General features: G+C 61.6%; 1 protein-coding gene across 9 annotated transcripts in view; it reads right to left on the reverse strand.

Annotated features, from left to right (window-relative positions):
• Sh3bp2 (SH3 domain binding protein 2) overlaps window positions 1-14,986 on the reverse strand; it is a 37,508-nt gene that overhangs the window by 9,855 nt on the left and 12,667 nt on the right. For 2 of the 9 annotated variants that reach the window (XM_046423614.2, XM_046423613.1), the window contains exons 2-4: window positions 10,988-11,035; window positions 1,627-1,766; window positions 82-184 (exon numbers count right to left, since the gene is read on the reverse strand). In XM_046423614.2, the coding sequence (XP_046279570.1) occupies window positions 82-184; window positions 1,627-1,762 (239 nt within the window). In that variant the 5' untranslated portion in view covers window positions 1,763-1,766; window positions 10,988-11,035. Of the gene's footprint in view, window positions 1-81; window positions 185-1,626; window positions 1,767-1,934; window positions 2,138-3,586; window positions 3,751-6,378; window positions 6,554-8,616; window positions 8,828-10,987; window positions 11,036-14,986 lie in introns of those variants that run through there. The other 7 variants (XM_046423611.2, XM_046423617.2, XM_046423612.2 and 4 more) reach the window with 7 other exon arrangements.

Consider the following 14,986-nt stretch of genomic DNA (forward strand, 5'->3'; position numbering starts at 1 on the left):
GGCGGGGAGTGAGAGCTGGCTCCAAGCCCTTGTTGGCCAGGTGGGCTGGGAGGGGACGCTCTGGGCAGGGTGGGCGCTCACCGGTTGTAGCCACTCAGGGAGAAGGCGCCCTGTGGGGAGGCCGACGTGCTGCTCTTGAAGTAGTAGATGCAGCGTCTGTGGATGATCACAAAGCGCAGGGGCCCTGCAGGCAGGGCACGGTCACCAGGGCTGCCAGTGGCCCACGCCAGGCACCCTTTACACCAGGCACCCTCCACCCCAGGCACCTCCACCCCAGGCACCCTCCACCCCAGGCACCCTCCACACCAGGCACCCTGCATGCCAGGCACCTCCACGCCAGGCACCCTGCATGCCAGGCACCCTCCACCCCAGGCACCTCCACGCCAGGCACCCTGCATGCCAGGTACCTCCACGCCAGGCACCCTCCATCCCAGGCACCCTCCACACCAGGCACCTCCACGCCAGGCACCCTCCACCCCAGGCACCCTTTACACCAGGCACCCTCCACCCCAGGCACCCTGCATGCCAGGCTGGCCACGCCAGGCACCTCCGGAGGCCTGTGCACCTTGGGCCAGCCTCAGGCTGCTGAGAACTGCTGAGAGGAAGACAGGAAGCCAGGCTGGGCTGCGGCCCCTCCTCAGGGGTCTACAACGGGGCCAAGTGTGGGCAAATGGAGGGGCATGTGGGCCAGCCCCTGGGCAAGCCTGGCCACCCCTCCCTGTGCACCTTGGGCCATTCAGGGGCTATGTGCAGTAACCGCAGAGGGCCAGAGGCTCAGGAGGCCGCAACCACCTTGCTGGGTGCTATGGGGCTGCAGGAGGCTCCTCAGGCCAGCTGGCGGATGAGGAGAGCAGGGGTAAGAGAGTCCCTGGGCTGGACTGTACTCCAGCTGGGCAATGCCCCAAGCTCCACCAACCCAGGCCTGGATGAAGGTAAGTTACAGTTTCTCTCTGAAAGATCCCTATGCAAAGAGGGTACCAGTTAGACTGGTACCCAGAAATGACTGTCCCGTGGGGCACACCTCAGCTAGGCAGCCCAGGAGCAGGGAGTCCTTGGCAGAGGGCACTGCTGGGGCACAGTAACGGAGTACCCATGGTGAATCAGAGAGAAAGGCAAGGCCCGGGTTCTCTCTGCCTTCAGGTCTGGACATCTGTGGATCTCGAAGCCCACTGTCCCCAGGGGCCAACACCCGAGCGTCAGGCAGCTTCAGAGTCCCAGTACTCGGCTGGCTTCTGACCTAGCACATGGACCCATCACGTGAGGGCCAACAGATTCCCTGAACATTCACGGAGAGGACAAGGGCAGCACCCAGGGGCCAGACCTCCAGGCCACTCTGAGGCTACCCGACTCTGGATGCAGGCAGAAGCTCCCGTGGCCAGCTGGTCAGCACTGTGCACTGTCCTCTTTGACCAGCTGCAGGCACCACCCTGAACCCTGTCAAGTTCTGGGACTGGAGAGGCTGCCTTCAGGTCCCCCAGGGGAGCTGACCATTACAGAAGGAAGAGACACCCCCGAGGACCCAGGACATAAGGTAGCATAAGTCCCAGCAGAGCAGTGGAGAAACAGGAACAGGGCCCAGTTCTGCCACAAGTTCTCCCTTGTGGTGCCCACTGCCCAGGGACTCACATTTGAGCAGCTGCAGCTGGGTGCCGCCCTTCTTGTGCAGGTAGCCAGCCTTAGCCACACCCCCGGGCATAGTCAGCAGGTTCTGGGCACCGATGGCCTTCATGGGGACAGGCCAATGCATCTCCTCAGCCGCCATGAAGCTGGAATTACAGAGGAAGAGACACAGCTCAGCCAGGGGTAGGGACAGTGAATGTCTTAGCTGGGCCACTCACGGGGACACTGCCACACTCCAGGGGGCAGCATGGAAGGTCAAGGCAGTGGGGGTGAGGAAACGCCTTTCCTGAAGGTCCCAGCCTTCCAGTACTGACCCTGGGGAAAAGGTTGGGTGGTCCACCTGGTCAGCTCCACCTGGTCCCTGGCCACAATCCCAGGATGCTGAGAACTATGTCCTTTGTCACTGGTTCACTGGGCATATATCTGGTGAGTGCACCACCCTGTGAGGGCTAGCATACGGTGATGAGTGGCCTGAGGGAACCCAGCCCAGGTAAGGCAGGCTTTATGCCATAATGACCCCAAGTCCCAATGCCAGGTGAGCCATAAAGGGGCCTGCCTAGACAGGAAGTCAGGAGTGGCCTCCTGGATGAGGTGGCACTGAGGTCACAAGCTGAAAGTAGAAATTAAAGAGGTACAGGGGCTGGGGTACACCCTGCATACCCTGTCCACCAGCTCTGACCCTCAGTGGGGAAGAGGTAAGGAGCATGGCCCCTGGATGTCCATCCTCAGCAGCTTCTGTCCATCCCTTTCTTGAAGCCCTGAGACCAAGCATCAGTGAAACAGACAGCCAAGAGCCCCCAGTTCCAACAGCCTGGTCTTGTGTCCTGGTTGGCTTTCTGGGGGATTCCCAGGCCTCAGCTGCTGGACTTTTTCCATGAGGGGAAAAGTGGACTAAATTGTCCCAAAGCACACCCTTGTCACAGTGGCTGAGAACCATGTGGTTAGTTCACTGGCACCCACCTCCTCAGCCTGGGGGGGTCACTCACCCTCCCTGTCTGAGTCTCAGGGACCACGCTGCACACTGTCACTCTAGAGGCCCTGCCGGCTACTCCAGCCCCAGACTCTCTGGGTCCAGCTGGGCTGCTGAATATTTCTGCCTGCAGTGACCTCCCCACTACCCACATGGAGAAATCCCACTGGCTGTCCTTCAGGAACAACAGCAAGGGCTCCTCTCCTGTGAGGCACCCCAAGTGCTCAGTCATGTCTGAAGTCCCCCAATCCTGCTCTGTTTAGTCTGTGCCTACCCTGGGCAGGTCTAGCTTGGGACCCTGGTGCAACTGGATAGTGGCCAGTATCCTAAGAGCCCAAGGTGGAGCAGCCAGGGTCAGACCCAGAGGCCAAGATCAGCTGGGACTCCTGCCACTACAGCTCCAACCCGAAACACACACATAAGAAAACCACCGTCCACTCCATCAAAAATGCAAAGGAAGTCACCACCCCAAGGACACAGAATGCCCCCATAGCCTCTGCTACTGTCTCCCACGGCTTCATCTGCACAGAGTGCCCACCCCCCCAGGGAGAAAGTGGGAGCCTGGAGGTCGGGGCCACCCAGCTGTCCCCTATGGCTCCCAACCCCTCCACACAGGGAGGTGGGAGTGAGGACTGGGCAGCTGGGACCCCAACTTGGGTTGAGGCTGGGAACAAAGGCGCGGCCACACCCCCGCTCTGCCCGGCCCCGCGGGGCAGTCAGAGCCCAGCAGCGGGAAGGGAGATGGGCTCCGGGTGCTCTCGCCCATCCAGGGGGAGGTGTCGGCGCACGGAGGGCCCCACACCCAGCCGCAGCCCCCGGCCCACCCAGCGGCCGGCCCACGCCCGCCTTTGTTCCAGGGGACCGCGCAGTGCCTGGGGCTCCCGGAACCCGGGTCGTGCTCCAGAGGTTTGGGGCCCGGGCTTGGGGACTTGGGGTCCCGAGGCTCGAAGCCAAGAGTCCGGGGCCGCGGACGTGGGGTCCGGGCTCAGTACTCACGGCGTCCACGCGGCGGGCACCGCCGGCTTCCGGGGGGCGGCCAGCCCTCGTCTCCCCTGCGCGCAGCGACACGGCCCCGGGCCGGGGACCCCGGCAGCCGCCTCGTCCAGGGCGCCCGCCTCCCGCCGGCCCCAGCTCCGCGGCCGGGACCCTGCGCCCGCCATGCCCGCCGCGCCCCAGGCCCAGGCGGCCGCCGGCTCCTCCCCTCGCAGACGGGGGCGGGTCTGCGGGCAGGTGAGGGACCCGCCCGCCCCTCACGTCACCTTAGGCGGGCCGCCCACTCCCGGCCTCAGTTTCCCCACCTGCGGCACTGCAGTTAGTGGAAGCCAATTATAAGGGTAACCGGGAATCAGAAGCCCCCAAACCTGCAACTCCTAGCCCTCGCCTACGTCTCCATCCCGCCTGGTTCCTTGATGGCAAGCACCTTGGGACAGTGGCCCTACTTCCCCAAAGGCAGTATGTCCCCCAGGGCAGACTTGCTTTGCCAGTGTCTCCCAGGGATCCCCAGGAGTCGGGGGTCTGCTCACTGGCAGCTCCCACTTGCTTATGCCTTGTCATGCGGGTCACCTCTCCCCGAAGAGTTCCTCTGACTGGCCAAAGACTGTGAAGGCCCTCAGTGGCCACTAGGCTGCCTGCCTCCTCCATCTCCTAGCACTTACAGGCTGCTGCTAGGATGGGCCACCTGTGCAGAATGCAGCACAAGGCCCTACCCTGGCCCTTTGGTGGCTAACAACTTGGGCCCCATTCCCACCCAGCTTTGCATGTTGGGCAGCCCTCACTGGTTCCAAGGCCTCCACCTCAGGCCAGCTCAAAGGTACTCTTCCCAGCACCTTGGAGTTGCAGCTTCCATCCTGGCTCTGGCCACCTCTAAGCCTGTTCCCAGCGCTTTTGCCTTTATCTCCCCTTGAATCCTACAAAACCCTCTAGGCTGCCCATCAGCATCTCCACCGCTCTCGGAAGTCCCCAGCACCTCCTCTTCTCAAGTCTCTCCAGTGCCTACCTTATGTCCTCCAACATGACCCTTCCAGTCGCTTCTCTAAGTCTTGGGCTTCCTTATGCACACCTAGCCATTCCCGATTTGGCCCCTCTGGGCCTTTCTCACAAACTCTCCTCCTGCCCTCTGCCCTGTGTGCACCTGTGCCAGCCAGACACACAGTGCCCCTAAACCCACCCGCAACCACCTCTAGGCTTGTCCCTGCTGTTGCCACTGCCTGTACTTGCAACTGAACTATCTCAGCCCTCAAGAGGTGGCTCAAAGACCACCAATCCCTCACAGACTCTTCCAAAAAAGAAGAGGGAACTCACGCCCTCTTCGCCCCTTACAAAGACACCACAAGTGAAGACTACAACCAATCTCTTACAGGCATGAACATAAACATCCCCAACAAAACACTAGCAGACGGAATCCAGGAACATATAGAAAGGATTCGACAACACGGTCAAGTGGGACTTATTCCAGCAATGCAAGGTTGGTTTACTATTCAAATCCAGTCAATGTGATACACCACATCGACAAAAAACAGACCCACCTACAGAAAAAACCTTAGACAGAATCCAACAATCCTTCAAAATAAGGACAACACTCAACAAACCAGGGATAGAAGGAAACTTTCTCAACATGATAAAGAGTATCTTTGAAAAGTTCCTGCTCACATCATTTCTAGTGGTGAAAGACTGAACACTCTTCCCCAAGGACAGGAGCAGGGCAAGGATGTCCGTCCTTCCATGTCTGCTCAGTGTCCTGCTGGAGGTCACGGACAAAGTAATCAGGCAATAGAAGAAATATAAAGTATCCAGACTGGAAGAAAGAAGTGAAACCATTCCCAGATGAGATTATTTTATATATACAAAATTTCAAGAATTCCACACACAAAAAAAACATTAGGACAAACAAGTTCAGCAAAGGTAGCAGGATCCCAGTCAACACAGAAGTCCACTGCGTTTCTACATCCATTCCAACAGCGAGCAATCCACAGTGGGGGAAAGACAAGTTAATTCAGGCATCCCCTCTTCCAGGAGGTCTCCTAGGTCCTCTAGAAGGTCCTGTCCCCACCCTGGGGCTAGCCCAGCCTTCCCTCCACCTAATGCTGGCTGTACTAGGTTGTCACAGTCCTCTGTCCTTAGAGCCCAGGCCCAGCAGAGTGGGCACCCAAGGTGCCCCCAAGGAAGGAAGCAGTGTTGGCCCTGGTGGGTGGCTAGAGGGACAGAGGCTGACACAGAGCCCCACCCTGGCATATCACACCAGCCCTGAGCTGAAAGGACATTTGGCAGGTGTGTCAGAGCTACTGTGGGACAGAGCCACCTCCTCCTGGGGCTGGGGGAGGTTGGGGGAGCAGTTGGGCCAGTGATGCCCCCCTTGTCTGAGCTCAGTGGCCAGGAGGGGCAGGCAGGAGAAGGGCTCATCTCCAGCTGGTGCCTTCCCCCTGCAGCAGGATGGAAGCACTCAGGAGGCATTTACTGACCCTGGGAAGAGGGCAGGTCATGCTCCACCTTTACCTCCCCTGGGAATGTCCTGATGCTGACATCATAGTCCCTCTCCAGAGGGGCCCCAACCTGCCCCAGCGGGTAAGCCTGGACAGTACCTGCCCAGGAACCCAGTGCTGGGCCAGGCTGGAAGCAGAAACGGGTAGTGGTGCCCGAGGGTCTGGACAATGGTGGGCCACGGTGCCACACAGCTCCCACATTTCCTAGCCTCGCTCATAGACAGTCCTACCTGTGCCTGGGGACACTGAGGGTAGCTGACCTTCAGGCAGTCTCCCTCGTGACCTGAAGGTTAAATGCCACTCACTCACCCAGGGGCTCCCACAGGCCTTCCTGCCGACTTGCTAGGTAGTTTCATCCCTCCTCAGATGCCCACCCGCAGGGATGCCCCTGGGCTGGTGGGAGTACTGGCTGGAGCACCGTGGGTGGGAGTCGCGAGGGAGAGAGCCTGCCTTCAGATCTCTCTGGGTCTCATCCTCCACAGAGCCGCCATCTCCTGCTGTTAAAAAAGGGCATGGGAGGGCGGGGGCTGGGCTCAGGGGTAGAGCACTTGCCTAGCATGTGTGGGGTGCTGGCTTCGAACCTCAGCACCACTTATAAATAAATAAACAAATAAAATAAAGGCATCCTGTCCATCTACAACTATAAAAATAACTTTTAAAAAAAAGGGCATGGAAGAGTTCACTCCTCCAAGGCCCAACACCCTAAGGAGGGGCTGAGGACTCTGGAGACAGGTCAGCCTGGAGTGGCTGGAGCTGGTGGTGGCTGCTAGGTTCCTTCTACAAGGTGCGGGATCCTCACATGTGCAGGTGTGGAAGTGCTTTGAGCCCGTGTGGCCCTGTGAGGTGCACCTTCCCTCAGTGATATTGGCTCAAGGACCCTGAAGCTGCTGGAGTGGGGACGGGCTGCGCAGGCTGGTGAGACAGCCCCAGCCCGTTCCACCCACGCAGCTCTGCGGCTCCCACCTCTGGGGCCCTGAGCCCCAAGGGTGCATGCTCCTCACCTGCAGGGGCCCACACGCAAGGTGCAGCTCTGCAAGCCCAGTTAATGTCACAGGTGCACTCACAGAAGACATGAGAGTGAGTGGGAGACTACACGCGCGCACACCAGTGTGTGTGCATGTGACATGTGTGCACATTGTGAGCCTGTGCACGAGAGTGACGTGGCAGCCCTGAGGCACCAGGCTCCTGCAGACATGGCCTGTTGTGGTGAGTGAGCGGCGCCCTGGGTGACCACGGTGTCAGGGACTCACTGCTCACAGAGACTAGGCCGGCCCTGCTGTGAAGCCGCAGAGCGAGGAAGGGCCAGCGTCCCAGCCTGAGGGAGCAGAGACGAGGTCCCCCAGTGCACAGCACACACACACACTCATGCACGCATGTACACACACATCCAGTCCTGTCCACATACTCATGCACATTCACACTCCACATATACACTTTCACACTTACAAACACTAATGCACACTACACTCACACTCGCACTCATTCACACACTCACACACGTGCTCGCACTCATGTGAGCACCATCCACACAACACACCAGGGGCCAAAAAGACCCTTTATAAGTGGTCCCCAGAGCGCTTGGGCACAGGCCAGAATAACCACTCCAGCCCTGCCCAGCCTGGTGCCAGGTCCCACCTGTGGGTTCAGGAACCTCACAATTCTGTGTGTGACCCACGCATTCTTGCACATTTACTCCCCAAGCACACAGGCTGGGAGAGGCTCAGGACTTGTGCAAGAGCACTGCTCACCCCGCCACTCCAGAGCTTAACCCACAGTCATCCCATGTCACTGATGAAGACACCGAGGGTCCAAGAAGCGGAGCACTTCCCCAGAACACACATGCACTAGTGGCAGAGCACCCACGACCCTCCACCCTGCCCGCGTGGCACAGCAGGTGTTGGGGTGATGGCCGGGTGAGCAGAGCTGGTGGGTTCCTCGAGCACAGTCCCCTAGCCACCCTGCCTCTCACCACTTTGTACTCGGCTTTTAGTTTCCTTTCCCCTCCTTCCTCTTCCCAGAATCTTTCTCTGTAAAAGAATCAAAACCAAAATGCTCCTAGAAAGGCCCAGTGACCAGCCATGCCAGAGAGCCCACAGCTGGCCAAGGGGCAAAGAACAGACCCCCTCCCCAGCGGGTCCCTGGAGCCCGAGGTCCCCTGAGCACAGCGTCCCACGCGGGCAGTGGGGACCCACACTGCCCTGCCTGTCCCCCTGCACACGTACCGTGTACACACACACAGGAACTCACAACTGCGCACACAGGACCCCAACACCAAGGCCGCCAGGCAAGGCTGGAGTGGGAGGGGCGCAGCTCCCGGGGCTGCAGGCTGAGAGGCAGGATGCAGGGCAGGGGCGCTCCAGGTTCCTGCATGGGGTCCCCCTTCTGGCTCCCTCTGGGCCCATCTGGGACCACTCTTCTCAGCGCCTGACCCTTCTCACAGGCCAGCCCTGGGGGGAACTTGGCTCCCATGACCCCGCCCAGCCCTGCGGTTCTGCAGATGCCCTCAGTGCCTTCTCTGGAGCCCCTGGTCCCAGCCACCCGACTGACCTGATGGCACTGACCCAGCACATGGCTCTCCTGCTGCCCGGTAACCTGCTGGAGGTTGGTGTCCTGGGGCCCAGGGAAGCCATGCAGCTCAGGGGCTGTGGGGAGAGGCCGCACCCTGCATCTCCCAGGCATGTGAGGCCGAGGCCCCTGGCTGTCCAGCTTGTTGTGCCACAGCTCAGCTCTGCGCCTCTGAGACCTGTAGCTGGTAGGGCTTCCTCCTGGTCTGGGACTTCCTGTTGCTGGTTCCCTGGGCTGCCCCAAGGAACAAGCACTTCCTGCCTTCCACCAGCAAGGCCCTGAAAGCTGCAGCCTACCAGTGCTGTTCTGTCTGGGGGGTCTAGTCCCCACTCACCATCCTCCTGTTCCCCACTGTGGTCAGAGGCACAGCTATCTGGGCTCCAGGGCAGCTGTGCCCCTGGGAGGAAACTTCATGCTGTCCCTCCCTCCCCAGGTCACCTCTGCACACTTAGCTTCATGTCAGCAAACCACACAGCCCCTCACAGCCCAGGGTACTGGCCCCATACAATGACAGTGCTGATACCCCACGCCCCTCCCCGGCCCTCACGGTGCCCACTCCTGTCCTCTGAAGCCTAAAGGGCTGCGCCTCTTGCACCAGGGTCCTGAAGGTTTCAAGGTGGCTCCCTCTGTGTGTTCTGACACCAAGGGACGGAGAGACCAGGGTGGGTCTGGGTCTCTCAGTCTCTCTGCCTTCAGAGCCTCCAGCTCTGCTAATCACCCAGCTTGAGAGAAAGGCCTCGGTGACAAAGCACACCCTGCCATGGGCCCCTGCCTAGGCCCACTCAGAACTCAGCACCCCCCCCAGCTGTTTGGCTTCCGTCAAGCCCAGCCTTCTTCCTACCTCGGCCCCTGCTGGGCAGCCCAAACGGGGTTCCAACTCAAGCCACAGGTTGCCCAGTCCCTGCCCCTCTCCACCAAGCTCCGGTCACAGATAGGACAGGACTCTTAGGAGGAGGCAGCTGAGAAAAGACGTCCTGGGGCCGAGGGCCACGCTCATGGCAGGATTTGAGGGTGACAGAAGCCACAGACCACAGGGCCTTTGGGAGCTGAGGGTCTTGTTCTTGCCTCCCGGGGTCCTAGGGCATAATCCCACAACAACTCCACCTGCCACCACCCCCATGACTGGCTGTAGGACACATGGCTGTCCCACAGGTTTAGGCATCGGGTACCCAGAAAGGGAAGCTTGGAAGCAGAAGGAGGCAGCTTCTGTCCCCCAGGCTATGTCCACCAGCCAGGCTGCCAAGGCCCCACGTGGCCAAGACCACCTGCTGTCTCCTGGAGGGCGGAAGCTTGAATCTGATGCCCAGGGCCTCCTTAGGGGGCACAGTGCTTCAGGCTTCTCCAGCCTGTGCCAGCTTTCATGCCCTGGGTGGCCAAGGGCAGCCTACACCTTTAGAGAAAGTTGGGCATGACAGATAGACAGATGGCAGGGGCTGGGCACAGGAGGGTCAGCAGGGAGGACCCCTTCCCAAGTACTTCCCTCTGCAAAAGGGTGGAGTTAGAATGGCAAGTAAGGGGCGCCTGGGCCACACAACAGTCAGGACCAGCCACGGAGGCAGTTCCCAGGAGAGGGGGCACCAAGGAGTGTGCCCCCTGGCAGAGCTGGGAGAAGCTCACAGGCCAGGAGGCAAGGAGGCTGGGGAGGCCGCGTGACGATCTGGGATGAGAGCCCCCAGGAGATGAGCCAGGAGCCAGCCAGCCCTCTCCAGGATGTGCCACTCTCCAGATCACAGAAGGATGAACAAGGCCTGTGCAGAGGCAGGAGCCAGACCCCCTCTCCCAGGGCCTCACTTTATAAACACCAGGAGGTGGAAGTGAGCAGAGGCCCACCCCCACCCGACCCCCTCAGGCCCCCACCCTGGGTGCAGCACTGTGAGGCTGGGGCCACAGCCAGGAGGAGAGAATCAGGCTGCATGAGGGACCCCCATGCAGGGCAGGCCCATGTTGGACCCCCTCCCCAAGTCCTTCCTTCCAGAGGGAGGCTGGGTGAGGAGTCCCAGGCTGCTATGTGGCCTCTGCAAGCCCCTTGGCTGTGGGCCTCAGTTTCTCCAAGAGCCCTCCCATCTCCTCCCAAGGCAGAATTCATTTAATCCCTGCAGCAAACAATAATGTCATTCCCACTCTTGAAGCCAGAGGACATTCAGAACCCAGATGGTGACTCCGTGACCTTCGCCCTGGGCTGGGGACCACGGAGATGACCCACACCGGCAGAGACGTGTGTGGCTGGGTGGCAAGGACTGGGGCCACCTGAGTGAAGCAGCTGAGTGCCACACTCCATCCTCCCACCCTTGGCTGATGTCCCAAGCTGCCAGGCTCAGAGACCGCCCCCTGTCCCCGGGCACAGCACACTTACCAGGTAGTAGGAGCTGACAGCGGGGCAGGGCAGAGGCTCAGAGTCGGCCTGCAAAAGAAGAGGGCACGCTCACGCTGGGCTCTGAGGACCTCCGCCTGCCGGGAGTGAGGCCGACACCCAGTGCGGTGGTGTCTGCCGCAGGCACAGCCCGCCCTGCCCTGGCACCTCACGCCTCACAGCCCCGTCTCATCTCAGCACCCACAGCCCGAGGCTGGCCCTGTCGCCGTCTGCACTCAGCCGCGGAGGACACTGAGGCTCAGAGAGGAAGGCGCTTGCTTGGCCCCCAGTCAGGGACCCGTGTCAAGGAACTGGGACCCACTTCCTGGCACCCGGGGCCCCTGCCAGCCTGGTACCTGCTGGCTGCCTACAGATGTGAGCATGCCAAAGGGCCTTCCAGGCACAGGAAGGGTGGGAGACCCCCCTGGGGAAAGTCAACCCCTTCCAGAGGGCCTGGGCCCGCCCTGGGCCACCAGCGCCCAGGCTCTTGCTGGCCAGCCCCCTCCTGTCTCTAGCCTCACTCTGCCTGCTGCCCAGTGAGGCAAGACCCACCACCCTGGAAACTCAGTCCTGGAAAGAGGGAGGGAGTGGCCCAGAGGGCAGGGCCTGCTCAGGTTCTGGTGGCACCTGGACTGAATGGTGGCCCCACTGCAGATACGTCCACCTTCTGACCCCATGGCCTTCAGATGTAGTGAAGTGAGGTGTCACTCTGCCTGAGCCAGATGGGCCCTAAATCCAATGACAACCATCCTAGCACATGAGCGGTGAGGACGGCATGTGATCATGGGGAAGAGGCCTCAGTGATGTGGCTGGAGCCCAGGAGCCACAAAAGGCCAGCCTCTCCCAGCAACTGGGCAGACAGGGACGGTCCTCCCCGGAGCCTTGGGAGGCAGCGTGGCCTGCCTCTGGCTCCAGAAATGAGAGAAGTACATCTGAGTTGCTCCCGCCCTGGGGGTCGGCCCTTCGCGGCGTCCCAGAGCGGATCCACAGAGGCCTCTCCGAGTCCCTTCCCAGCATGCTCAGCAGCATCTCTCGCATCTGACCAACCTCCTGGCCTGCCGTCAGGGAGAGGCTCTGTGAAGCTGCGTCCAGCTGGACCGGGCACCCTTGAGCTGGTCTCCCTGATGTCCAGCCGCCTGCCTCCCACAGCTCTCATCCTGGTCACCAGCCCAGCAGGCCACACTCGGCCCACCCTCAGCAGACGTGCCCGCCCCTCGCTGGCCTCCCTCCCCGGCCCAGCCAGGCTGCTTCCCTGGCCCTGCTGTCGGGGTGAGGCCCCTCACCTGTCCCACGCCCCTGGCGGGCTTCACTCAGGGCCACACTGCCCCTTCCCAGCACCTACAGTCTCCACCCAGAAACTGAAAGCCCTTGTCCTTTCTGGTGGAACCATCTAGAACCTCACCCCTGCTCTGGAATCTCACATCAATGGCACCGTGCTGCCACCAGTGTCACCGTATGGTGTCCATCCTTACTCATGGGCCTGGGTCCACCCAATCCCTAGAGCCCAAGAGGTGGGTGGATGAACAGATGAAAGACAGGCTCGGTCCAGGGTGAGGCCACACCTCTGCTCTGCTGTGACAGCATCCCCGGAGCTCAGAACGTGCGGGGCGGACCTGTGGTGGGACTTTCGACAAGAGTCTTTCAAGGGACTGGTGTCTGGTGAGGCTGCAGCTCGCGCCCTGCCCTGCCTCAGGACCTCTGCTGGGTGAGACAAGCCACCAGATGGCACTGGTCGGTGTGCCAGGCTGCTCCCTGAACAGTGGAGAGGTGCCAGTACCTAGGAGTCGTCTGGTCTCCCCAAAGACAGTGTGCTTGGGATCCAGATGCCCCAGGGAATCCCAGGGCCACCCACCGTGGAGGACATGCCACTCCCTCCCTCCCCGTCCAAGGGGTCAGGGAACTGAGGGAAGTACAGGAAGAGGGCCTCTGGGGGGCAGAGCCCAAGCAGGGGACATGGCTGGATCTTCTATGGTGGGACACTCTGTCCTCGTCCAGAGGGGACCCACCAGGGCCTTCCTCTGCCAGGCCTGGTGACGGTCCCCAGGGAGCATGCCCTCATTTCCCTGGCTCACTCGGTGCTCAGCTCTGTCCTGCCCGGAGGACTGCGTGGTGGCTGCAGGGAGATGCCAGGCCCAGCTGACGACCGGTGGCAGTGGCCTGAGGGCAAGATGGGGCTGGTTTGGTGGGGCAGCTGCACACCCCAGCTGTTCTCCCACCTCCCACAGCGGCCAGAGGCAGGGTGCAGGATTCACACTCGAGTTCACCACAAACACGGGTGTGTTTCCCTTCAACTGCTTGAGAAAAGCCCCCGAGTGTGGCCGTGGGCCCCCCAGTTCCCACAGAGCAGCCTGCCCCTGGGGCTCACTGCCCGCCACCTGAGCCCCAGCCCAGCACAGGACACTCCGTCCTGCTGGCCCACGGCTCCCGCTCCAGAGTGCTGCTCCACCTGCAGGACCTCGGTGGGCAGGACGGCGCTGTGGTCAGAAAGCAGGCGGCACAGGGTGCAGATCCGACTCAGGCCCCTCCTCCCAGACCTGCGGCCCACTCTGGGCCTCAGTTTCCTCATCTGATGAGTGGGGCTGACAGCTCCGGTATGGGCCACCTGGCCGAGTGGTGGGCGGGCTTACTCCAGGGACATCTGATCCCTGGGATTCCACTGGCAACACTGTTACCAAGCCAGTGGGGGGGGCGGAGGACCTCAGAGTCCAGCAGTGCTTCCTGTCACACCCTAAGGGCTGGCCCGTGGAGGCGCGTGAGCCTCATCCCCATGGGTCAGAGCTCCACTCAAACATCCCAGCCTTGGTCCCTTGTCCGCCTCCACCCTCAGAGCCGGCCACTGGGGCACCACCCTCCCGGAGGTCCCTCACCCAGCCCACTGCCCTGTCTGTGGGACCTCCTCCCAGCTCCCGCCGCCTCCACGCTCCTCTTCCCACCCTTGGGCTATGTCCCACCCTGGCATCAGTCCTTGGGGACAGGGACCTGTCTTCTGTGCGTCCCCAGAGCCTGCACAGTGCCCCGCGAGACACGCGTACCAGGACTGGCTTGCAGCACAAGCACAGGTCACCTACACTCCAGCATCCAGTGCCTGTGGCGCCCAGTGCACAGGGTCACTTGCCGAACGAAATCAGTCATCCAGCCCAAGTACCCCCACTTCTTCATTCCAGGGGAACCTGTCTGCACCCAGGAAGCAGGGCTGGGCCCCGGGTCACCTCTCCAGCCTCAGTGTCTGCGTTGAGAAAGCAAGGGCGGGACGTTCCCTTGCCGGGACCATGCACCCACACCCTCGGCCTGGCCTGGCCTGTTGTCTCCGGGGCTGTGGCTGATGCGAAACCCGCAGGCTCCTTTGTCAGGAGCCCCAGAAGGGGGCAGGGAGCCTCCTCTGAGGGCAGAGAACCCACAGTCCAGCCTGCTCTCCTGCAGAGGGGGCAAGAGCCACCACACCCTCCTGGGACACCTGCTACGACATCAGTCATGCTGGGGACAGACTCTCCACCTGCTGAGGCCAAGGCACGGGGTCACTTTTTGAGGCAAGGTAGCTGGGCCAAAGCCCCAGGAACACCCCCGGGCCAGGAGGCAGCTTGGCCCTCAGTCGTCAGCCGCCAAGGCAAGCCCTCTGCCCTCCCAGCGGGGACTCTAAGGCTGAGGCAGAGCGGGCAGCCACCCTGGCCACCAGCCAGCAAGGCTGGAGCCACCCACCCCCTGGGACCGCACGGCCCACACCATGGCCTGGGCCCTGCCAAGCCTGGCTCTCAGGACCCAGGCCTCGGTTTCCTGAACCATGACATCCAGGGCTGCCAGCCCAGCCCAGCAGGTCCCACACTCCAGTAGAAGGAAGTGCCACGCACACGGGCAGCTCCTGACAGCTGCAGGGCAGCGTTCCACACAGGACCAGGGGGCTTCTCACCGCAGTGTGCAGTGGGCCTGTCTCCCATAAGTGTTTCCCCACACCCACGCTCCCATGACACCAGGACAGAGGCAGGCAGACTCCACACCCTGCACCCC

The sequence above is a fragment of the Marmota monax genome, unplaced genomic scaffold (genome assembly GCF_021218885.2).
Source record: "Marmota monax isolate L192 unplaced genomic scaffold, Marmota_monax_Labrador192_F-V1.1 WCK01_AAM20220418_F8-fsc00009, whole genome shotgun sequence".
NCBI classification, from domain to species: domain Eukaryota; kingdom Metazoa; phylum Chordata; class Mammalia; order Rodentia; family Sciuridae; genus Marmota; species Marmota monax.